The 24,906-nt window shown below is 48.2% G+C and overlaps 1 protein-coding gene across 3 annotated transcripts; it reads left to right on the top strand.

Moving 5' to 3' along the window:
* The first annotated feature begins 5,871 nt into the window (after window positions 1-5,871).
* On the top strand, window positions 5,872-23,463 carry SLC31A1 (solute carrier family 31 member 1). Of its 3 annotated transcripts, none has more exons than XM_008638308.2 (5): window positions 5,872-5,977; window positions 16,167-16,322; window positions 18,537-18,609; window positions 18,992-19,160; window positions 19,765-23,463. In XM_008638308.2, exons 2-5 carry the CDS (start codon window positions 16,212-16,214, stop codon window positions 19,964-19,966), a joined length of 555 nt encoding a protein of 184 aa, XP_008636530.1. In that variant the 5' UTR covers window positions 5,872-5,977; window positions 16,167-16,211; the 3' UTR covers window positions 19,967-23,463. The 3 variants fall into 3 exon arrangements, with proteins under 3 accessions (XP_008636530.1, XP_017595783.1, XP_017595782.1); XM_017740294.1 differs by lacking the exon at window positions 5,872-5,977 and adding an exon at window positions 6,079-7,096 and having other exon boundaries at window positions 19,765-20,068; XM_017740293.1 differs by lacking the exon at window positions 5,872-5,977 and adding an exon at window positions 7,115-11,424.
* Window positions 23,464-24,906: the final 1,443 nt, after the last annotated feature.

The following is a 24,906-nucleotide window of genomic DNA, read 5'->3' as shown; positions in this document are numbered from 1 at the left end:
GGCCCTGCGGTTCCCAAGGTGACAGCCGGGCCCCGCGGCCGCCGTGCTGCCCTTGCCGGGGCTCCGGGCTGAGCCAGAGGGCCGCGCATGGCTCCTCTGAGGGCCCTGCGAGTCCGTGAGGCGCTCGGGAGGGAATGTTGGGGACACCGGAGCGCTGCTGTGCTCCAGGTTTGGCTCTCGTGTCTCTGAGCTACCCAGGGACATCAGCAATGCGCTGTGTTCTTAACATCGGAATCCTTGCGTGGTTAAATGTCTGAGCTGGCCCGCCGAAGCAGTTTTCCACGTTCGCCTTGTACCTTGAGAAACACACCTTTCTGTTAGTTTGTTTAATGAGGTTTTTGTGGTTTGTTGTGGTTTTTCTGTGTTTTTCTCCTCTTGGAAAAGTGGTATCTCTGTGTGCTTTGTGAGACCCACTGGCTTTAATTCCACCTTAGATCCAAGTGATGTTGAAATGCAGGCAAACAATGCATGGGAGGTCAGAGTGTCAATAAGGGTTGAATAATTTCCTGGCTTTGAGTATTGGCACTGGTTAGAAATTTGTACTGTCAGTTACTTACTGGATGTTTGAGCAGAAAGTTGCCAGGTCTGTTGCAGAGCTGAGTTTGCAGTAACTAGGGAGGTTATTGCAACGATTGAGATATCAGTGATTCCATTTCTAAAAGGATAAGATAAAGGGGAGTGTTAAGCAGATGTATATTGTGGAATGTGTGATGAATTTAGAGTGAAACCTGGAAAAGGTCAGAATCTTATTTGTGTTAAAAAACTACAATAATTTGGTGTAAATTCGTGGTGGGAGCAGATTGTTCCAATCTTGGTAAGGCAGGTGGACATGAACTTCCTTCCAATGGGAAATCTGGTTGCTTGGATGAAGAGTTTGTTGCTTTGGCTCCTGTATTTTTATCAGGTTGATTGTCAAGATAGTTGTGTTTTTTAAATGGTGAAGACCCATGTGGCTAAGTCCTGGTGTGGCACTTTGGTTTAGGTTTTTTAGGTACAGGTATGCCAGAATATCCTGAGCTGGAAGGGACCCACCAGGACCATCAATCCTGGCCCTGCACAGACCCCCCAACAGCCCCACCCTGGGCATCCCTGGCAGCGCTGTCCAAACGCTCCTGGAGCTCTGGCAGCCTCGGGGCCGTGCCCATTCCCTGGGGAGCCTGGGCAGTGCCCAGCACCCTCTGGGGGAAGAAGAACCTTTCCCTGCTCTCAGCCTGGGATAACTTCAGGCCATTCCCTCAGGACCTGTCACAGAGCAAAGATCAGAGCTGCTCCTTGGGAGGAGCTGCAACCCCTGGTGAGTTCTGACCTCAGTTTCCCCTTCAGGATGAACAATCCCAGTGCCCTCAGCTGCTCCTTGTGTGCCCTTTGAGACCCTTCACCATCTTCCTAGCCCAATGTTAGATCTATATATATTTCCTATTTTTTTTTCACTGGTATTCAGCACTGGCCAGTTTTAATGCCAGTATAGTGGGGAAGAGGCTGTAGCAGCACATCCTGCAGCAGTCAGCAAGCATCGCATCTTAATCACTTGTCCTTTTTTAATTTAAGCTTTGTTCATAATTCTCATCTATATTTGAGTGTGCAGTGGGCTTGTGGTTCCACACAGTTCCCAGGCAGAGGCCAATTCTTCCTGTTGGTGCTCGAATCCCAAGCTCCAGAATGCTTACTAGTCCTGCTTCTTGTGTCCAGCTGGATGAAATGCTCCTCTCAAGTGTTTATTAAATTGGCTTTCAGTCTTTTTGATCTTAACTTGCCTCTGCTTGAGCCTGAGGTCAGCAAAGCTTTTGCAGGATTTTGCATGAGTAACCATATGGGATCTTACAGGGTAAGTTAGCATTCAAGTTAACGATCCCAAATCCTGTAATTTGTGATGTAATGTTTCCTGAGGCTTTCATCAGGCTTTGGACTCTGCATTTTTTTTCCCCTATCCTTCATTAAAAAGGGGGTACTGGGAATAATGTGTAAATGTTGCTGTTTAAATGAGAATTGGTTTTATAACTAAGGATTTGTTGGTGAAGCTCTGACTGCTCTGCTATACAATGCGAAACTAAAGTCATGCTTTTTGCTACAAACACAGCAATTGTTGGAATAAGCAGGTTTTTGCTTCTGTTCTCCTCCCCCCACCAAAAGCAAGGTAATAAAGAAAATATAAGTACTGGCAGGAGTTGCAGGCTCCCACACAACTTTGTGGTGAGAATGGAGAAATTTTCTACAACCGTTTCCTACTGAGATTTGGCTGCTTTTCATTTCATATCATATCAGATTTCTCATCTAGGCCAGGTTGTTAACTAAGCTGAGAGTTAGGATAATTTCTGCCAGTAGAGAGGAGGAATTAAATCACCTTTCCAAGTCACTTTTGCATGTTTGCTTTTTTATTTTAAAGGTATCATCCCTGCCACTGACTCAGACTTGCAGTGGTACAAGGACAAGGTTTGTGGGGTGGTTTTTTTTTTTGTTTTTTCTTTTGAAAAGAGGTTTGGGAGGATTTTTCACTTCTCCCTTTACAGTGTAACTTCAAGGTTTGGATTAGTGAGACACTCTATCCCTGAATGAAAGCTTAATGCCTGAGAAGGGAGGGCATTGAGAATAATCTTTTCCAGTTTTATATTACAAGTAAATGACAAAATCTACCACGTTCACACAGTGAGTTTTGAGCAGGGCCCTGAGGAGTTTCCTTTCAGCTGGCTTGTTTTCCAGTTAGGCATTAGGTCCAAGACAGAACTTTTTGGTCTTTGAACTAAAATGTGCTATTTTCTCCTTTCCTTCTTGGTTTTTCTATTGGCTACGAAGAAAGCTGCCATGGTTCTGCAGACCTGCCTTCCCTGCCCTGGCCTGAAGGTCACCTGAAAGTTAGCAGGAGCCTGCAGCAGAATTTTGGGAAGTTGAGCTGAAGCACATTGCCAGCATGAACTTCTCCACAAGTCTGCCCGGAAATCCCTGGGAGTCTTGGCAACTTTTTCTTAGGGAAGGATGAAAAAGACTCAATCTAGTTTATGTTGTTTTTCTCTGGGAAATCCAATCTTAGTTAATTAACTCCATTGCCTTTTGTTTCAATCTAATTTTCTGGAAATGTTCCCAATCGGGTCCTGAGGAACCAATGATTTTTTCATTAACCGTTTTCTTCATCTGAAAGCTGGAATCTGCTAATGCAACTGTGATTGCAGCCAGAACAACGGCTTTGCTTCCTGCACTTTTCCTCTCTGTGTATATAACCTTAGAAAATCATACACTTGCTGTATCACAGGTGTAAATGTCATTTATCATCTGTTAAAAAGGTTGTACAAGCATATAATCTTTTCACTTTAATATTTATCTAAATGAATATAGCAGTGCATGGTAGCTCTAGAGCACAGGCCAAATGCTGTAAGTGACCAAGGCTCTTCAGTTCTCACTGCTTGCTCAGCATGTCCTGGTATGAAACTGGGAGAAAACTGGGAACAGAATACAGGTGTTCTGGTGTGGAACTCACAGTGAGTGCCCCAAGCTCTGTTCTGAGACTTCATGAGAACCACTTGACTTCCATAAACCTTCTTTTCCCACACTTACTCATTAGTTATCATGGATTCAGATCTCATTCCTCTGATGAAGGTAGAGGAGCTTGGAATATGAGCTTTGTGATATATTTAGCTGATCTTCTGGCTAACCTGGGTAAAGAGGAACCCTGACAGTCTTGGCTGTTCTTCTTTTCTAAGCACTGCCTCTGTTGGGGGAAGGAGTGTCTGGCAAATACACTTTCAGGCTTTTTTCATATTAAAGGTAATGTAATTGGACTTGCTCTGTAGGATTAAGAAGTGCTTTGAGGCCACCTGTGAGGTGCAGTGCACATCCTGAGCTAATGCTGTGAGCTCCAGAGAGCTGGGAAAAGCAGCTCTTGGAAAGGGATACGGCTCCAGCCTCCTTAGGGAGAGGCTCCTCCCTGTGACCCAACCTGCTCCTTATCTGATGTCTTTAAATGGTGGCTGCACTCTGGGTGGGAGAACAGCAGCAGCTCGTGCCACCCTGGCTGCTCCTGGTGGGATCTTCCAGAGGCTGCACTGCGAGCCAGGGATCCCCTTACTCACTTGCTTTCCCCTTTAACCTTCCCTGCTCCGAAAGGCATTCTACTGAAGAGACTCAAACCACTCATTGGCACAGCTGGCCTGCATTTTCAGGCTTGCACCTTTGACTGGGGAAGGAGAAACACTAACAAATGTGGAGCAGACTCAAAGGCAGTGCTCCCAGTAGGAGCCATCCCAGTTCACTTTCCTGCAGCCCTCGGGCAGTGACCGCAGCGCTGCCATCAGTGTGGCTCCGTGGGAGGGCATTTCCGATAGGTAAATCAGCCCTCGTACATCAAAGTGATAAGGGAAGTGGGAGCACAAGCTCCCGAGGAGCACACCCAGCCTCGGGATACTGTGCAAGTGAAATGCAATCAGTGTTGGTCTGGTTTTCTCAGCTCCCGTGTTTGTCTGAGCTCCTGGTCTAATGGATTTGACAAGAGACTGAGTCAGGATTTCTGGGTTCTCTGCCAGGACGGTTTTATACAAATCAACTTACCATTGGCTTTGATGCCCTTCATTAACTTGGGATAAGACATTATCTCACAAGGACGTGCTGAACTTTAGTGTTTAAGGTGGTGTCAGGTGAGACTGAAGTGTGCTGGAGGAGTATGTTATAGATACTGAAACCTGAACAGCTGGAAACAAAGCTAGTTGGGAGTTTCACAGCTGTCCTCATGTTCCTGTTACAGGCTTGCTTGTACTTGTAAAGCCATTTTTGTGCTCTTTTCATACAGGGCACAGAGCAGTGTCTGTGGGATCTCCTGCTGTATGGGTGGTAAAGCCTAATGCACTTACTCTGATTATTTTGCTTCTAGTTTAAAAAACCTCTTGGCAGCAGCATGACTTAACTTAATTTTCTGAATTCCTCCAGTAAAACCCTCCAGGACATCCTAAGAGCAGGATCCATGTGCACTGCTTGTCAGTTGATCCCTTTTTGTGTAACTCTTGCTTTTGATCTTGGTTGAAACCTCAGCCCCCACCACGAGGCCCCTTGTATTGCAGGGCACAGCACAGCTGTTCTTGCACTTTTTCTGCTTTGTCACTTTTTTTTCCCATAGCAGTTGTTGGCTCCAGCCTTCCAAGCAGAGGGGTCCCAGAGCCAGCTACCCCGACAGGGTTTGTCTTGTACATAGTGTTGAAGAATTTCTGCACAATTGATGGTTTATCTGCCTTGTTATTTTTTTCTCACTTCCCAATGCTCCTAAAAACTGATAGCTTAGAAAACATCACATTTCTTCATTATGGGACAGATAGAATCACAGAATGGTTTGGGGTGGAATTACCTTGGAGCTCATTTTGTTCCACCCCTGCCATGGGCAGGGACACCTCCCACTGTCCCAGGCTGCTCCAAGCCCCAATGTCCAGCCTGGCCTTGGGCACTGCCAGGGATCCAGGGGCAGCCCCAGCTGCTCTGGGCACCCTGTGCCAGGGCCTGCCCACCCTCCCAGGGAAGAATTTCTTCCTAATATTTTATCTAAACCTTCTCTCTTTCAGTTGAATACTAAAATACTTAAATACTAATGGCAAAATAAACTAAGCTTGCTTTGTTATCCAAAAACAAGCAAACCACTAATACATCTGATAGAGATATGAATGTTTCAAATGTGTTTTGGTTAATGTGTTGGAAAGTAATCTTTGCAATGCACTTAATCAGATCAGGGAGTTCTAAAATCTCTTTGCATTTTTGCAAAGATCTCATGGGGGAGACTCAGGAGCTGCTTTTGCTACTCTGTGGATCTCTATGTGAGCATCCCAGTGCTCGGTCTGGTCCTAAGCTCATCTGAGCAGTAGTTAATGATTAGCCTTTGATAGAGATAATGATGTGCTTGTCAGCATTATGTGAGGGTTGAGAAACTTTGATCAGTCTCAGACTTGTTGCCTCTCTGGAGAAAAAGGCTCTCCTGGAGTCGGTAGATGGAAAACCTGTCTCTGGAAGAGTAAGTACTCAGCATTTTTTAGCTCTGAATCATTTCTGCTGTGGATTAGCAGCTCTGTGGCCATCCAGGGGTTTGAAAATGATGAAAAAGGCAGCTCTTTCCCAGAGTGATTTTTTGTTACTCACAGAAAAATTGTTGATGGCTCTCGTTCCAGCTTTCCATGCCCTACAGTCACTGCTCTTCCTGTCAGAAGAGTGTCACGAGGCCAAGGCTCTTCCAAAGATAAGTTCCTTTCCAGAGAATTGAGTTGATTGCTCTTTTCCTCTTCTTGATATTGGAGGTCTTCTACCTTGCTGAGATTGTATTTTCAGTGATTCAGTAATTTCAATAATAATTCTAATAGTTCAGTTGCATTTTCAAAAGGAGAATGTGCAGATGCTCTGTTCCATGGATTGAGGCTATGAATTTGTGCTCTGAACCCTTACAAGTATTTGCATCACTACCTGGAAGCTGTGTATATGTCACTGTGCCATCCTATTGCTGTTTGCCAAGATCATGGATCAAGAGTAGGAAGGTGCCTCTGGTGATGGATATTTGGCCTTAACCATCTGCCAAAACAGAGGTCGACTTCCTGGGCTTAATTAAAAACCCACTGGAATGGATTTTGCTGCTGGTGACCTGAGTTCTACCTTGCATTTTACTCATGAGCAGCTTGAGGCTTCTGAAAACAAGTGTTTGGAGGCACAAAAGAATTTGATTCTTGGCTGTGGTAGAACAAGTTCTTGTGTTGAGGGACAGTCATGGATGGTGCTGCAAAATGAAATGAACGCGCATCCGTATCTCCTCTGCAAGAAAAGGCATTTTTCCAAAAGTCAGTCTTGTGAACTCTTAGGTTTTTAGTCAAAGCCTGCATTCCAGAGGTGACCCTGACATGCCAGAGTAGGAGCTGGAAATCCCGGGGTATCCCAGTAGGAGCTGACATCAACACGTGGCTGTTGCGACAACGTTTGACACAGGCAGCTCCAGGGAAGGGGAAGGGTTAAGTGGCCACCTTAAAACGCTGTGTCTGCACATGGACACACTTCTGAGGAATAATTACAGACAAACAACTGCTTAAATATGAAAAGAAAGAAGTGAAGTGGAATTGCTCTGCAAGGACGCTTTCCCATGTGGTGGAAGGTAATGAGTGTGTGGCTGTCCTGGACATGGAAAAACGTGTGTGCATTGCTTAAACCAGTGTGTCTCATATACATGTGAATCAACCTCCTAAAAATTAACCAGGAGTTCTGAAGTGTGGTTTTCTTGCTATTCAGAGTCTCAAAACACCTGAAAGCCAGTTCAGAACTTGTACAAGTGTTGCCTTTTCTGGGCTGAGTCTGATGATGATGTTGAAGAGCAGCCAGAGAGGGAGAATGAGCTGTGTGAAAATGGGCAAGTGGTGTAAGATGTGGGGATCTCCTGTGAATCACCTGTGCTGGACTCCCTTTTGTGAGGCCTCTAATAAACCAGTGCCGTCCATTTATTACCCTCAGCTTTAGTTTTATCTGCATGGGACAAAGGTATTTATGCTGTTGCTAGATAACATTTATAATGAGATAATAACAGATAACTCTTGTTCTCCACCTGTATTAAAGGCCACTAATGCACTTCTAGGACACACGGAATCACTTTTGCCCCTGAGGCCCTGCTTTCTTGGCAATGCACTTTTTGACTCTGGTTTCATTTTGTGTCTCCTGAGATTATTTTATAGTTTTATGGGGTTTAAGGCTTGAAGGCGCCATAAAATCCATCTGGTCAGAGCTGTTTATGCTGTGTAGCCTGGTGTGTGTCCTTCCCACTCCAGCAAACCACGGAGCAATGGTTTATCAGGATTAACTTGCAGGTAGTTCCCTGTCTTGCATCCTGACATATCTGTCATTCCTTATAGATGGAATGCTTCTGCCTGTGGCTACTGAACATCCACAAACAATAGTCTGTGTCCTTACCCTGTGGACAGACACATTTTTGTGGGAGACAGGCTTCTTTCCATAGGTGTACAGGTGGTGCAGGAGGTGTTGAACCTGCAGGAATCTGGGAGCTGAATTAGTGAGCACGATGAAGAATCTTGTATGCAAAAGGTGGTTTTCTTTTTTCATTTGAAGAGAAAACTCTCCCTTCATTTAAAAAGAGCTGTTATAGTAGAGGAATAAATGCTAGGAGCTGTTCTTGATCAGGGCATGTGAAATAGGAAGTGAAATTCTCCACTAGGCCTGTTTTTCTAAGGCAGCAGAAGTTGCCTAATCTTACAGGATACACATCTTGCAAGATGGAGTTTTAAATATTAATATATTTTTATATTAGAAAGTTGTTGAAGAGTATCACAAGGTTCAGGACTCTGTCCCATTTGTTCTGAGCTTCCCCCGAGGCAGCAGGATGGTTCCTGCTCTCTGGCCATATGGATCACATCTGCCTGGTCACCATTCCTGTGTTTGGTTGTGTAACAGCTGAGCAAAAACCGCCACTGAGGATAAGGAAGCATCATCTGTTTATTCAGGAACTACGTAATCTTGGAAAATATGGGTCACATGGCCCTGCTTTTCTGTCTCCTCTTCCCAGTGCTGACCCGTGTCTCCTCACTACTCAGCATCCTCAGTTGTCCTCAGCTGATGAGCGGGTGCTGAGAGTTCTAGCAGGAGCTTCCCAGGTGATTCCTGCCTGAGCACCACCCACCCTCCTGCTCCTCCATCCCAGCACGGCTCTTACACCCCTACCCTTTGAGCCATTCTGCCTTATCTCTGCCTAAACTTCCTCCCTTCCTGCCAGGAAGGGAAGGCCCTCAGGTTTCTCCTCCCTGAGAGCTGAATCCCAGGGGCTTTGTGAGCTGGGTTTGTGTTCCTGTGTCATGCCTTCGATGACGTGAGGAAGAGAGGTGAAGCTCTGATGGTGTGGCCTGCTGGTCTGCAGACCTGGGGTGACTGCTTGCTTCAGAAGGCTCTCACATGCCCAGGGAGTGCTGAAGTGCTTCTGTAGATGCCTCCTGGGGATTGCCTTTGATGGAAACTTGTCAGTTCTAGCTCTGAATTCACGCTGGCATTGGCTATAAGGAGTTTTGGTGTCTGCCGTGCCTTTCCTCTGATGTTATCAGGCTTAGAGTCTGAGGTGTTCTGCTCTGCAGGATTGTTTTCAGCTGCCTTTCACTCCATTGGGCCTGTGGGTAATGACATGGTGTGTGCTTCACTTAATGAAGTCCAGTGCATTGTCCTGTAAAGAACAATCTGTCCTGGGTTATTTTTTTTTCTTGTTCAAAGATTACAGATTTCCTGAGGTGTCTGCAGAAGCTGGGAGATTAGGAATGACCGTCCCCTTCTAGGGAAGCCTCTAACAGAGAGTTTGCTATGAAAATAAACTCCATCAAAGGGACATTATTGTAGCCATGGCGAGAGGAAGAGCTCTGGCCCCTCCTCAAGTAACAGGGATTGTGCTGAGTGACTGTGACCAGCTTTGCTTTAGTTGGACAGCTGAGGGATGCTTTGATTCAGAGCAGAGGACAGCACCTTAAGGATTGAACATATGCTGATACTTCGTCATTAATTAATGTATATAACTGCATCAAGCTGCCAAATGATGTGGTGCAGCTCCAGGAAGTTTGTGTGAGCCTGGAACTGGAGTCCACAGTCTGGAACTGGAGCACTGTTTGGGGTTTTTGCCATGTCAGTGGGTGCTGTGTGACAGCTCCATGTGGAGGGGTCAGCCTGAGCCTTGGGGAAACAGCAGCCCAATAAAGAGAGGGACAAATGTGTATTGGTACAAGAAACACGAGGATTTGGTAAGAATAAAATAAGCACATGATGGCAGCCAGGAGGCCTGAAGGATGGGTGTTTGGAGGAGCACGTACTGCAGGGTGTGATTGTCAGCCCCAGCCCTGTGATCTGGCTGTGCTGCAGTGAACCTCAGCTCAACTCTGGCTTAAGGTGTCACCCCCAAACCTCCCTGTGTGGGTGACATGGTTTTGCTTCATTCTTCTCCCACATCCTGCCTGTGGGGTTTGTCAGGATCACCTTAATAAGGGTCTGTCTCAGCCTGGGCAAATCCCATCAGCTGTGGGCACGGCTCATGGACAGCAGAGTGGTTTTGATGTGCCAAAACTTTGTCATTGCCTTCAGCATCCACAGCTGTGCTATAATGGTTCCGGGTGGGGTCCTCAGTGGAGGATCAGATCTCCTGTGTGGATTTCTCTCCTCACAAAACCTGAAAGCCCTGCATGTCATTGTAAAAGCCCATTCTTTGCCTGTGTTGTACATTCCAGCTGTGAGAGCTGGGCTCTGGGTGCTTCCAGCTTGGCTTCCTGTCCCTGCTGATGTCCCTGCTGACTGCTTCCATCCTGGCATGTCACAGGCTGCTCAGGCATTGTCCCCTTTTGACCCTGAACACAAGATGTTGTCTGCAGCCCTGCTCAGCTCTTTTTTGCCCATTCTCTGCTCCCCGCACTGCACCCTGTGGCGTCTCAGGCTGGACATCCTGCAGAGTGCCTGTCATCCTTCAGAACTTCTGAAACCCATGGCTGTGAAGAGCTCAGCCTGCTTACAGGTAGACATGGAGAATGTGCCCTGTGTCACACTGTGTTCCTGCCTGGCTCTGCTCATCCAGCCTGAGTCCATTTTCAAGCTTCCGTGGTCAGGGACAAGCCCCAGGAAATGCAAACTTGTACAGCCTGACCCTCAGCGTGTATTGGAGGTGCTGAGCTGTGCCCTTCCCTTTCCCTTTATCCGAACCCCTTCTGGTGTGTTCAGCTTTTGGGAAGCCTTAAACTTCTGGGAAAAGCTTTAGGATGAGACTCTTAAGGTAGTGAGGCAGTACCAGGGCAAGCCACAGTTCTTCTGTGATCTCACAAACATTCCTTGAATTCTTAATATAGCTCTAAGAGTTCCTTCTTCAGGAATTGTGCAAGGGAAAAACAGAGGTGTGCAATTAAGTGTGCTGGGCACAGCACAGTCCCTCCCTGTGTCTCAGTGCCAGCCTGGGGTTGCTGAAGCTGCTTGGGAGAGTTCCAAGAGGAATTTTCACACTGGGAAACAGCAGTGTGTGTCTGTAACACGTGTTCTGCTGCATTACTGAAAAATGTAGTGTTTGTTCCCTGTGTCTTTTAAAGTGTGTCTTTATAGCTGGCCCGGGGTGCTGGGTGCTCCTACAGCATGAACAGGTAGAATTGGTCTGTCCCACAGTGGTGCCTTTAAGCAGCTCTGGAGCTATGCCCGGGATCCTGGAAGAATCACAAGTCCACCCATTTGGAAAGGAAGCAGTTAAAGGAGAAAAGTTTGCCAGGAAATTGAATAAACTAGAAGCAGTACTTAGGTCTCCTGATGACGAGCTCAGTGGAGCCCACAGCTAGAGCCAGTGAACAGAGCTGCAGTGTCTGCAGGCTCCTGCTTCCCTCCCACTCCATTTACAGCACTGGTAAACAAAAAAGGGATTGGGCTTGGGACCACAAGCTGGGAGCCAGTGGAGCTCGGTCTGCCAGGGGCACTGCTGTAAGTAGAGCACCAAGAACTCCTGGGTGCCATTTCCATTCCTTCTGTGTTTTTGCTGTAGCATTCCTTTGTGTCACGCAGCACTGAGCCATATGTGATGTGTAAGCAAGAGATTTTTGCTTTTCCAGCTGGCTATTCTTAATTATTTTCCCTTCCCTTTCTCTCAGGAACTTTGATTTTAATTCTCAGTAAGTATTACCAAGTCTTTCTGACTTCTTCAGAAGAGAGGGACCTCCTGACCCTGTTCTTGCTACCAGACGTGTTGGTGGAGAGACGCTGGGTACAAATCACTCCAGCTGTGCTGAGAGGAGTCGGGAGGGTTCCGAGCAGGAGCCAGTCCTGTGCTGGCCACTGCAGCAGCACCCTCTCTGTGGGACAAATAACTGCTCTAAAGAAGACTGAAGAGGTGATTTTTAAGGCTCTGGTCCTTTTGGGCAGAGCCAGTGGAATTAGTTTTATTTCTTGTGTTTTCTGAACTGGCTTGGGAAAGATGAGGCACTGCTTAGAAGGGAAGAGTTGGTGCTGTAATGGGTATTGCTTTAGGGCTCCAGTGTTAATCCTGTTAGACTTCTGATTTGGAAAGGGGCATAATTCCCTTGGAGTGTGACTTTAAGGAAGATCTGTTTGACACTGAGCTGATTGTGAAGTACTTTCTGGGAGCTTGGTAGATCCTTCCCATAGTGTGTCCTGTTTCTGCATTGAAAGGTGTATTTTCCTTGGGTGTTTGCCACAGGAAAAACTGTGATTTGCTGTGAAGCTGCAGGACTCTGGATGAACACAGCAGAAGCAATAGATTGGGAAGCTGTGGAGGGGCTTATGTGTAATGGCAGTGATCTTGTGGCTGAGACCTGCTTGAAAAGACTGCTCTGGCTTTGGCATCTCATCAGGTCCAGCTCCTTTACCTGCACTCATGTGTGCCCGGCCATCTCCTGCCTGTCCTCCCCTTCTCTGTGCCTTGGAGTTGCAAACGTGGCCTCCTGGTATGTGTGAGGTGAGGCAGCACCGTTTTTGTGTTGGTGGAGGGTGAAGGTGAGTCCTGGTGCTGACAGTTCACTGCTGTCAGATCCTGATCCTGGCTGCACCTGTCCTGAGCCAGCCTGGTTTGCAGAGCTGCCACGGTGGCATTGCAGGGCTGGGACAGAAACCTCTGTGTGAGCAGGGCCTGCCTGAGGTCCTGCTTAAAGGAAGAGGAGTCCTGGGTGGAGCTCTGAGTCTTGCAGTTTTCCTTAAAAATCTGAGGGGTTGTGAAATGGAGGCTGTGGCTTCTCTCACCTGGGGTAACAGCACGGAGAGGGGAAAGAAAGAAGCCCTGGAGGAGAATGTCCTCGTTCCTCTCTCCTGTTCCTCCTGTTTGTTTTCTTAGGCAGTAGGTTACTGCAGAGCACAAAGTATCACTCTGTGTGTGTCCCTTGTGACAGGGACACCCTGGGGTCTGTCCCCTGCAGGTGTTCAAAGTACCTGAGCCTGATGCAGTCTCGGGCTGTGGCAGATCCCTCTCCAGGGCTCCGTGCTCAGGAGTCCACTGCAATGCCTCTCCCTCTCAGTGCAAACATCTGGAGCAGGCAGCAGCCAGAGATCAAGTCACCCATTCAGACAGAAATACCTGCTGAAGGCTGGCTTTGTACAAGGCTAAACCTATTTAAAGAATTTACAGTAATAGAAACTGGGGGAGGGCCAGGGGGGCAGATTTTTTTCCTTCAGGTATGGAGTCAGCCTTGTTAAACCACCACCTTCTGGTGACACACAGAGCTCCACATCTCTGTCGGCTTGTTTCTTAGGAGTTGTGCGAGCCAGCCAGGGATTTGCTGCTTGGAATATTACACACCCATTAACCTATTGCTGCCCTATATATTGTTTTTTACCTCAAGGCATAGATAGAGATCTCCTAAGTTGTAAATCAGACTCTGACTGTCCACTGGAACTGATTTCTTTTAAAACAGAAATTTATCCACTGTTTGTTACCTTCAGTGACACAAAACACAGCTGAAGTGGCTCAGATGAGCCACTGATTTCCTCTTAAGCTGCTTAATACCCCATCCTTTCAGGATCTCTTAAAATGTCCTTCAGTGTTGGGTAACTGCAGCAAGAGGTTGGATTTGGTGTTGGAGCACTGGGATAGCAGGGCAGGGAGGAGCTACACAGGTGAGGGTTAAACTTGCCTGCCCAGCCACAGGCAGCCACTCCTGAACACCTGATTGTATTCTTTGTTCCTGCAGAGTAAATATCCTGAGAACACAGCCACTGTTTCTCCCTTTCTGCAGACAAATGATGATGAGTGAGAAGGAAAGGAGTGAAAAGTTGACACAGCCCAGCCACGAAGGCAGTTTTTTCATCTGGTAACCAGCCAGGGCTTCTGTGGAGCGTTTTGGAACCTGCTGAGCTTGGCAGGAATGTGAAATCCTAAAAGGAATAAATAATCATTGGACAGTAGTCACTAGTGAGGATGTTGTATCCAAAGGAAAAGCAAAGGATCAGTCAACTGAGAGGAGAAGAGGGAGGAGACAGAGGGGCAGCTCCCATCTCTGCTCTGTGGGCCAGGGACAGCACCCAGGGAGCGGCTGGAGCTGGGCCAGGGCAGGCTCAGGCTGAGAGCAGGGAAAGGTTCTTCCCCCAGAGGGTGCTGGGCACTGCCCAGGCTCCCCAGGGAATGGGCACGGCCCCGAGGCTGCCAGAGCTCCAGGAGCGTTTGGACAGCGCTGCCAGGGATGCCCAGGGTGGGGCTGTTGGGGGGTCTGTGCAGGGCCAGGGGTTGGGCTGGATGGTCCTGGTGGGTCCCTCCAGCTCAGGATATTCCATGGTTCTATGATTCCAGGAGATTTTGGCTGGGGGAGAGGGGAAGTTCTTGTGTGACGTCTTTCCTCTCACTGCACACTTACCTTTGATCCTGTGCATAAAGCACTTGGGCTATTCTTCTTCCTTCCCTGATGCAAAAGACAATTTGATGTTTGTGTGTCTTGGCAGAGGATTCCTTTCCCAAGTGTTTGTATTTTGGGACGGCAGTTCTGGAGCCTGAACGTTTCAGCTCTGGAACAGGATAATCTTCCAAGCTGTGCCATATGGAAATCACGCTGGGCATTCTGCAGGTGTCCCTTGGTGAAGTGTTTCTGTGTCAGCTGAGCTGCTGCTTGCATTGGTCTCCTTTTTATCTCCCCATAAACATTTTTCTGGTCTCAATATTTAAGCACAAATCAGGGGCAAAGTGAGCTAAAAAATCTTAGCAGAAATGTGGACAGGGAATTCATTGTGCTTTAGCCAGTACCCTTAGATTCCATGACAAGTTACTTTCCAGGGGATTATTGTGAAGTCGTCTGATGCAATAAGGGATGGGGTACAAACTTCATCTGCACAGAGATGCAGAACATACCTGAGCTGTGGGTTCCTGGTGTTGCTAATTGGTGCTTCCCTGCATTATTTAATTTCAGTGTTTGCAGGGTATTACTTCTGTCTTTCTCTTGAGTCCCTCCCCAGCAGTGCTGACTTAGTTTCCTTATCTTCCCAAATCTTTTAATTTCTCTCATTTCTCTCCTTAATTTAACCCTAAAGCCCTTAGATATCACCCCTGTCAGGGATGCTCCACGGGGCTGCACTGGCACTCATGTTCTGGGCTACCAGTGACCCCCTGCTCAGGGTTGCTGTCACACTGACCCAGCTCCACCACCAGCTGCCTTTTGGGGTTTTATTTGCTATTTTCAGTTTTGAAAGCTCTTCTAGAGTGTCACTTCCTCTCTCCAATCTAAATACAGCCATGCCTCCCTGTTGAAACACCATGCTGCCTTTTGACTTAAAAAACTGAAAAAACACACTTGTAAACTCTTATGATGGTTTATGCGGAAGGAAATAAGTCTCATTTCTTTCTAAACTTTAATTTGATAAAGTGTCCGAACTTTGCTTTTTATTTCACTTGGTTTTACTTTAGTGCAGGACTGAAGTGGGAGGGTACAGATTATTCCAGGCAGGGCCCAGCAGGACAGATGCTGTGCTTGCAGGACTGACTGGTATTCCCAGGTTATTTTCTCTCCCATTGCTGTTTCTACCTGATGATGTTCATTTCCCACCAGCAATTGCCAGGCAGTGCTGGGGCAGAGTGCAGCAGCCATGCCCACAGCTAACCATGGATTTTTATTTATTTATTTTTAGTGTGCCCAGACATCCCTGATTTGTGGTAACCAGATTAGGGATTGGGACTGGCAGTCTCTTGAGTGTTTCTCTCACTGTGGGTAATGTGATTAGAGGGGAGATGTGGCAATGTAAAGCTCATGGAAATGAAATTGGATTGCCTGTGGCTGTTGCAGACCTTTCCCTGGCAGTAGGTCTTGTACCAACTAACACAATTTCTGTGTTAAACATGTTCCAAATAAAATGCATAACTGTCAATTAAGAGAAACTCCATAATCTGATCTTTAGTATATGCAATTTAAAGTGGTGATTGTGATATTTTTGCCTCTTGCAAGACTGCACTTGGGAAGGGGCTCTGTTTTTTTCCTCATGTAGATAAGAAATGTTCCTTTATGCTGAGCACTCGTCCCCAGGCGCCACCTCAATCAAATTAGGCTGCAGAGGGACACACCTCCTTTAAACTGTCCTGCTGTGTGCTCTCTGTAGCCAGAGCAGGAGCGTGGGGATGCTCCAGGAGTTTTCCAGAGGCAGCAGTTCTCAGTGGGTTGGAATATTTTCTCTTGCAGTAGCAGTAGAGAAACCACATTCTGTTTAGAAAAGGGCTTCATTTTTTGTTTGTTTTTCAGGTTCCCACTTTTCTATGTGCCTTTCTGACCCGCTCTGTCCTCAAGATGTCTCACCACATGAACAGCTCCATGCTGCCAACCTCGCATCCTCCTGAGCATCACCACTCCTCCACCACAGCCCCGGGACACAGTCATGGACCTGACATGATGATGATGGTAAGTGGAGAAGTCAGGATTAACCAGAGAATTTTTCCTTGTCTGTGGTTCAGAGTAACTTGTCATCTTAAAGACTGTGCTCTTGAGAACTGGGAATTAACCTGAGCTTTGGAAGGTGGGAATACTTCCAGGTAAAACCCAGATCCCATTGTGGGTCTTCTGGAGTGAAGGAGCAGCATGAGGGGATACGGAGCAGGAAATGGATTTCAGAGCTGGAGATCCTTTGGCAAAATTGTCTTCTCTTGCAAAAACCTTTCCAGCAGCCAGCCTGGTGTCTGCTTGACAGCCAACTAAGGGCAGAAATGCAAAGCAAGCATTCTGCTGCAGGAAGTGGATGAATGGAGTTCTCCAGGCTGGCAGTGAGAGCCCCAGGCAGCCCTGAGAGGATTGCCCAGCAGCGTGAGGGGCTCTGCCGAGCTCCCTCTGTGCCCGTCCCTCCTGAACTCTCAGAGCACGCTCGGTTTGGGGAGCAAAGCACTGCCAGGGCTCTTTGCCATGTTGGTATTAAGGCTGGACTGGTCCTGATCCCTGCTGCTGCAGCAGACTTTGATTCCAACAGGTTCAGACTTGTGCATTTGGCATCACTGGGGCTTTGCAGAGATCCTGGCCAGAGTTTCCATGGAGATGGCCATAGGATCAGTGTTTGTGTGTAGCCAGTTCTAGGAACTTTTTCAGCTTTTTCTCCTTTGCCTAAATACTTTTGGAGTGAGTTTCAGATTATTAAAACATGTCTGTTTCTGGTTAAATTTCAAAAGAAGGGGAGAGAGGGCACATTTCCATTTCAAATGAGAATGTTCTCAAGGAGTAGATTTTACAAACCTTCAGTTGGAGTTTGTGTGCCTGAGGAGAGAACCAAGAATCTCTGCTTCTACTTCTATTGCAACCAGTGTCACAGCAGGAGAAGAGAGCACTAGAACAGCCTTGGTGGGCATGGCCCACGTGGAGCTCTCAGTCCAGCACTGCCACTGCTCTTGTGAAGCTCTTCCCATCATCTCACAGCTCAGTATTGGCATCCCTGGGCCATTACTTTCCATGAAAATGTCATTTCTTTACACATGTCAAGTGTTCCCTGGATAGTTACAGGACCCTGCCTTGCTCTGCAGCTGAAAACTGTGAGTAATTGCACAAGATTTTGAATTCATACTGCAAATAAATCTGTCAGGGAAGGCAGTACGTAGGTACAGCATCTTAGGTAACAGACTGAGCACATTTAATGTGTGTTTTCCCATTCCTCACTGGCACCAAGTAACAGGCTCAGGCTCAGCTGCAGTTCTTTGATTTATGTGGCTTTTGTTTTAAATATAAAGATGTTAAATTCATTGAAGAGATGAAATTACTCTCTAAAAGCTATTTTACAGTAATTTCTGCTCTGGGGAAAATGAGTGTCTGCTGATTCTTAGGGATGCTGAAATGAACCATAATTCTGAGCTTCAGCAAATAACCTTAATTAAGCAATGAGGGAAGTTCAAAGAGAAGTTCCTCTTGGTTGGTCAGTACTTGCCATGTGAAAACACTGTGTGCAGCTGTGCCCAAGACATGCCAAGCTGTATTTACCTAGATGGGAAGTTTGTATCACCTCCACTGGCCTGGGGATCATTGATGGCTCCCCTTCCCCTTCACTGTGCAGGCTCAGGAGCCCTTTTTTTCACCCATGGAAGCTGCAGTCCTGCTTTACCTCCTTGTGGTAGCTGTGTTGAGGCCTCTGTTTCCCTTAGGATATTGGGAATTCCATAGGGAGACAACTGTGCTGGCACAGTGCAGGAGGGGAGCAGAGGACTTACCTGTACAGCCCTTACCTGCATCATACAAACAGAGTCAAAGTGGGGAAGGGAAAGTGCCCTGTCCCCAGTTCCTGAGGGGATGGAAGGCGAGGAGGAGCTCCATGAGGACATCCCCAATCCCTGACTGCTGCTGATGCTGAGGGGAAAAGGAGCTCCAAAAGCAAGGAGAAGGCACTTACCTGGAGTTCTGTGAAGGACAGGGCCTCCTGCCCAGGGCTGCCTGAAGGAGCTGGGAACTGGAACATCTCATCCCTGTCTCACCTGTGTGTGTTACACCAGATTTACTGGAGACTTTCTTGGTGTTTAGGTGGTGACCAAATAAACTCATTTGAGTTCTTGTTCTGATACAAACCCCATTGCTACACCTTGCTGTGAGCTCCATCTTGGGATGAGCTCTTCAGGCTCATTTTGGTGTTCTTTGTGTTTTGGGCAGGCCATGACTTTCCACTTCAGCTGTGAGAATGTGCCATTGCTGTTCTCTGGACTTACAATCAATTCTCCTGGAGGTTAGTAACACTGTCTTGTGCAGTCCAAACAAAAGGTGTACAGTTGGTGTTTCAGGATTCATAGTTCAGGAATTACCCTGTTCCTTGTGCTAAAAATACATGGACACGCTGTGTTGAATCCGGTTTAAATGGCATCTGTGGGGTGAAAGAAAAAAAGATGTTTGTACAGTTCAAGAATTTGGTTTTGTTAGCAAAAGTGATTGCTGGTTCTGCTTTATGGGTCAAATTGCAGTGAGTGTCTGGCTAAAATTCCCATTTCCCACCTATCTATGCAAGCACACAGAGCCATGGCCTATGCAGCACAGTGGGGCTGTTCAATCATGCAGTGACTCTGCTGACACATTTTCTTGCCCAGAGACAATAATGTTTCCTCTCTTGTCAGAAATGGCTGGTGCTTTTGTGGCTGTCTTCTTCCTGGCCATGTTTTATGAAGGCCTTAAGATCGCCCGGGAGTGTCTGCTCCGTAAATCCCAAGTCAGCATCCGCTATAACTCCATGCCAGTGCCAGGCCCCAATGGCACCATCCTGATGGAGACACACAAAACCGTGGGGTAAGGATTGCACTTCATTCTAAAGCAAAGCTCTGCAGGTGAAACTGGCACAGAAGAAACTTTGTGCAGCCAGTTTTGATCTCTGGAGGGTGTCCTGGCTCCAGACTGGGATGCTGCGTGGCACTGGAGGATGGGGGACACCTGGGCACCCTTGAGGATGGAGACAAAAGGAGGAAAGCAGCAAGGAGCCAGATGAGCTTGGGGTTTTTGTAATGCATGTGTTTGGGGGAGTTCTCAGGAACAGAGTTTGGGTGTTACATCCAGTGACCCCGACAGAAAACACTCAGGATCCTTTTGCTGACAGGTTGTCAAGGCCTCTGTGCAGAACAGGAGCCAGTCCGCTGTTGAATGGGGGGGTAAAAGAAGCTTGGTGGAGTCTGTTTCTCAGCTAAAAGTTGTGTCCTCCCAGCAAGCTCCGTGCTTGCTTTGCTCTGTGAGCAAAACCAGCTCCAGGTGCCAGCTGCACGCAGGAGTCCCTGCCCAGGCTGGTGTCACCTTCTCTGCCATCGCACGCCCACCTTGCTGTCCTGGCAGCTTTCTCTTTGGGGATGTGCATTTCCCACCTGTCCTGTGTTTGCTGACTTGTTTGGGTTTGTGTTCCCAGCCAGCAGATGCTGAGCTTGCCCCACCTGCTGCAGACTGTGCTGCACATCATCCAGGTGGTGGTCAGCTACTTCCTCATGCTGATCTTCATGACCTACAACGGGTACCTCTGCATCGCCGTGGCAGCGGGAGCGGGCACCGGATACTTCTTCTTCAGCTGGAAAAAGGCCGTGGTGGTGGATATCACAGAGCACTGCCACTAACACTGGATGTGCCCACAGGCCTCTCTACCCCACTGCTCCCTGCAAGTGCAGCCAGCCCCGAGGACTGGAGCATTCCTAAGCTGCCAAGAGAATCGTGATAAAGAAAATCAACTGGAGTTCACCACAAGTTCCTGGAGGGGTGCAGGGATGTGAGGAGCTGGGACACACTTCTCCCCTTGACTCTTGAGAGCCCCTTCTTGGCCAGGATTTGCTTTATTTTTAGATTATGCTGTGATTGAAATTAGTTGGCTGACAGAACCATAGAAATTATTGTTTTAAAAAGAAAACAAAACCATTTTATTTTTAAATTGTAAATGCTCATCAGTGGGGGTTTAATGAACAGTAGGAAAAGATCAAAGTTGCCAATAATGTGTGAATGGCTGTTCTAATTTTGATTTTTTTCAATGTGTACATAATGCCAGGGGAGGAGATTGCCCTGGCATTGTGGCTTTTGGGGCCAATGACACGTTTTGCTCTAGGACTCAGCCTCTGAGGAAGATTTGGTGCTGCACATCAGACACGCTCAGGTGTGTTCTGGTAAGGGAGGACTTTGACCCAAGGATGTGAGCTGTGTGCTTCAGGGGTTGGATGAACCTGCCCTCCAAGCCCACCAGAGGATGATGATGAGTGTTGTTAATCTGATGTATCCAGCAGCTTTACTCAGCCTCCGGGGAGAACACTCGAGTTTGGCTGCTTTCCCTTCCCAATTATGGAGCAGATGCAGGATAATAGTTCTGTATTTACAGGGCAAAAAGCTTCTAAATAAACCATTGAACCCACAGATACTTCATGTGGAACTGCACCTGGATGGAACTAGAGCTAAGCTTTGGGTTACTAGGACTGGCTCTGTAAATGAGGCAAGAGCTAAATAATGATTTCATGACACGAAAGTTAAACTGGCTGAAGAAGGTATTCCTAGATGGAGGTGAAGGGGGAAAACAACCATGTTCCTGTAAAGGAGAGATTTGGGGAAGAGGAGAAGGAAAATACAGGACTACAGCAGCCTTCCGTGTCTTCTCAGGTGAAATTTGGAGCAGTGTGGGCTGATAAAAAAGTATTCCTGACCCAGATGACTCCTCTTTGTCTTAATAATCACAGTGTGCCCATGCTGGAGCTGCAGGTTCTCAGTGCCAGGGGGGAACAGGTGCTGTGGTGCAGTGAAGAACTCGGTCAGTGCTGTGGGCTCTGCCTGGTGCCCAGGCGGGACAGGCTGTGAGGGGGCAGAACCTGCCTGGTGCCAGGACAGGCTTGGGGAGCAGCTCTGGTGTAGCACCTGGATGTTAATAATAAGTTGTGCAGAGTGTGGTGCAAAGCTGGAGCCTTCCCTCTACCCAGTTTGCCCAGTTTGTGCCTGTAACTGGCTGGAAAAGAAGACAGTGGGAATTAGAGAAGGGCCCTGAGAACAGGCCCCGCTTTCAGACTGGGGCTGGTGTCTGGGACATCATGAGAACAGGGAATCCTGCTGGGATAAAGCCTCTGGGCATGCACAGGAAGGTTTTTTCCTCTGGAGATGCTGGCTGCTGGCAGCAGCTGTGTGAGGAAAGCTGATCTTTGGAATGACATTTTTTAGCTCCTGAGCCTTCGAGGGTGAGGCCATCCCTGTGTACATGGGTGCTCCACGGTGCTGGTGCTGCTGTCCCTGCACAGAGCCCACCCTCCCACCCTAAGGAAATCCGGTACTGCTGCTACCAGGACTTGAATTGCACCTCCTGAAGTCAGCCCTCCTGGGCTGATGCCAACTGTTTATTTGGACATCTTGTTTTCTCTGGACAGTGTAAATAGAGAATAAAAGGAGCTGAGTTAAAAGCAGGCTTAGGTTCCTAAATAGCTGCTTTCTGTAGCAAATTCGCATCTGGGTGAAGGAGGCAAAGTTATTTTCATGGAAAAGTTCTAGCCACCTCCTGCTGAGAGACAGGAAAAGTGCTTCCTTCCCCAGTCTGATCTTTGAAGGGAGTTCTGTCTGGGACAGAACCTACTGCTGCCCTCTCTGCACCTGTCACAAAGGTAAAACTCCTGTGCCCTCTAAGCAATCATGGGAGGGGAAACCTGACCCTCCCCATCCCTGGAGAGCTGGGAGGAATGTTAGTGTTGGACAAAGAAAATGGACAATCCCTTCCCACTCCTACTGGAACTGAGAGGAAACCTGAGTGTTTGTCAGAGAAAACGAGCTGTTAAAAGCTGGAGATGGTGGTTGGTGGTGTGGGAGGTTTGCACTGCAGGGCTTGACCCTGAAGGAGCTCAGGGTGACATTGCCACTGCTGCCGCTGGTTTTTCTGGAAGGGGCTGGAATTGTTGCCATTACAATCACAGGTGGAGTGAGGAGTGGCTTTGTGTGGTGACCTCATACACCTCTTGCTGTGTCTTTCTTTGAAACAGAAGCTGCTTGGCCTCACCTTGCTGTCACCTTTTAGCCATCTTTCTGTGTATCCAAATGACCAGACTTGAATTCTCTGAGGGATGACTTGGGGATCAGGCTGTAGCTCGTGCAGTGTCAATCTGGTTCTTGTTAAGCTTTTCTGCCTCGTTCTACTTGTACCACCTGTGCCCCTGGAATTGTTTCCCCACCAGGATGAGCTCCCAAGGCTCATGTCCTGCCCATGCTCTTCCCAGAGAGGGTACACAGCTTTCTCCAGCATGCACTGGGAAGGGACACTGACCTAGCAGGGGTCACCTGGGCAGGAGTGTCTCAGGTGCCCCAGCTGCTCCCACAGCCTGCACGAGGGGTGCTTTGAGCACCCTGGGCTGCCCAGGGAACGTCAGAAGGGAAGCGGCTGAGGAGAGCAGGGCGAGGCTGTGTCCCCTCTGCTCCTGAGCTCCCTGACGTGCAGCTGGGGAGGGGCATGTCCAGGCTGCTCCCTCCTGCCATGGCCGTGCTTTCCTCAGTTAATGGGACAATGCAGAGAAGCCACTGACCTCCCCGTGTCCCAGCCTCCCCCTTGCCACCCGGTGCTACCACGGTGCCTTCTCAGCCCGGGTTGCTGCGTGCTGTGGCAGAGCCTGAGCAAAGCCTGAGCTCCCTCTGGGTGGGATGGGCAGCTCTGGGGCAGCCCCAGCCCCTCTGCTGAATGTAAAGTTGTCCAGGTAACACGGGAAGGGGAGGGCTGGAAGGATTTCCAGACCTGGGTACATTAAATTCCTGTGTTGACACACATGTAGCATGTTTGGGTGTGCTGTCCTGCTTGGGGGTGACATCCTGTGTGTGTCTTTGTGTCCTGATGTTTGCTCTCCACACGCTGTGCCTCCGCATTGTCATCAAGGGGGGAGCACAGAGCATCCAGGCTGTGGCCCTCAGCAGGCTTTTGTTGCTTTTCTTTGAGTGCCTTTTGAGTTTGTCTGGAGCCAGTCCCACCCAATCCAGCAGGATTTCTAGTTTTGTTTACAGTGGACTGTCAGTTTTGTTTTTACTCTTGCTCTTTGTGGTGGTAACTTGTCTGATGTTACTGTGAAAATCAAGAATCTCCTGTACATAATTAACCAATAAAATAGATTGCATTTTACTGTGGTGGGGGTGTGTTTTGGGAACAATCCTCAGTGCATCCCTCAGAGGGAGCAGCAGGGCCCAGTGTCCCTGTTCAGGTGCTCTGGGATGGGAGTGAGGAGCAGCATCCTCTGCGCCTCCCCAGCTTCCAGGAATGCACCCTGAAGCTCCTGGAATGGGAATGTGGGGATTCACTGAGAAGTTTCTGTTTGTTCCAGCCCAGTCACACTTTGCAGTGTGGAATTGGTGCCTCCCAGATCTGCCTGCCCTGGAGCAGGAAGAGTTGGGGAGAGGAGTTTTAGGGAGCTGTAACAACCTCCTGAGCTGGGGCCTGCTGGGAATGCCAGAACAGCAGAGCCATCCCTGATCATTTTATGTTGTGTTAGACAGGAACAGCAGCTCTTTTCTAGGCCAGGCTGGGGCTCTTTCCAGTTGGAAAAGTTCGAAGTTCTGTACATTTTCCCAGCCTGACCTGAAATTTGATGCACCTACAACACAGGAAGCCTGAATTTGACTAACTCCAGTTTGGAGCATTGCTTGGAACACTGAAAAATCAGAACTGGTCATTGTGCTGAAGATGGTAGGAAACAGCCCTGGCCAGAGGCAGGGAGAACCTCCAGCTCCTGAATTCCCTGCAGGTGTCCTGGACCTGCCCTGCTCCTTCCCCAGGCTGCAGGCAGCAGAGTTCCCTAAACACCAAGAAGCTGCTCAGGTTTTTAAGTTGCTTCCTTCAGCTCACCCCACTGTGTGCCAGACTCCTGGGTGGGCTCTGCCCCAAATCTTACCTCACCCTGCCCAGGCAGCTGATGAGGGTAAACCCAGGGACCTGCTGAAGAAATCAGTGTGCCCCCTTGGCCTTTTCACATGACACTATCCATTGGGAACTATTTGGTGAGCTTTGATCTGAGCAGCAAACAGCCCTGAAGCTCCATTCCAAGGGTGACAAACCAGGGCAGCTGGGGTGACACTGAGCAGGGCTGAATGGAGGTGGAACAAGGAAGTATGAAGGAAAAGTGGCTCAGAAAATACAGGACATCATTCCACATCCATGTGCCCAGTACGTCATCCAGGTCTGCAGCCATTCCCAGGGCCCAAACCACATCCCAGCTGTGACATGGACTGGGAAGCAGCTCTGGGACATGGGTGAATTAATAGATAGGGGATTCTTTCCTGGCTGCCTCAGGAAAGGACAGAGGCACCCAGAACCGTGGCGCCTTTATCCCAAAACACTCATCAGGCACTTCCAGGACCTTCTCAGTGGGGTCACCAGTGGGTAGAGCTGGAGGTTCAGGTGGCCCCACTCCACTGTCTGGTTTAAAATCACGATCCCAGAGGATCCTCCTGCAGTGTTTTACCCCCCTGCTCAGAGGAGCAGGAGACGGGTGGTCCAGGTGTTCCCATCCCCACCTGGTCACTGCAGCCATTTATAGCAGCTCGTGGGATTATTATTCTTTTCTTTAAA

The sequence above is a fragment of the Corvus brachyrhynchos genome, unplaced genomic scaffold, assembly GCF_000691975.1.
Source record: "Corvus brachyrhynchos isolate BGI_N302 unplaced genomic scaffold, ASM69197v1 scaffold305, whole genome shotgun sequence".
NCBI lineage: Eukaryota > Metazoa > Chordata > Aves > Passeriformes > Corvidae > Corvus > Corvus brachyrhynchos.
Note: the sequence above shows the minus strand (reverse complement) of the source record. Positions and strands in the feature narration are given on the sequence as shown.

Bases quoted from the DNA above. Each gene is read 5' to 3' on its own strand.
- SLC31A1 (XM_017740293.1), top strand. From the start codon at position 11,257: ATGACGAGCTCAGTGGAGCCCACAGCTAGAGCCAGTGAACAGAGCTGC. The intron at 16,323-18,536 runs GTAAGTGGAGAA...TGTTTTGGGCAG, and splicing joins GACCTGACATGATGATGATG to GCCATGACTTTCCACTTCAG. The intron at 19,161-19,764 runs GTAAGGATTGCA...TTGTGTTCCCAG, and splicing joins GAGACACACAAAACCGTGGG to CCAGCAGATGCTGAGCTTGC.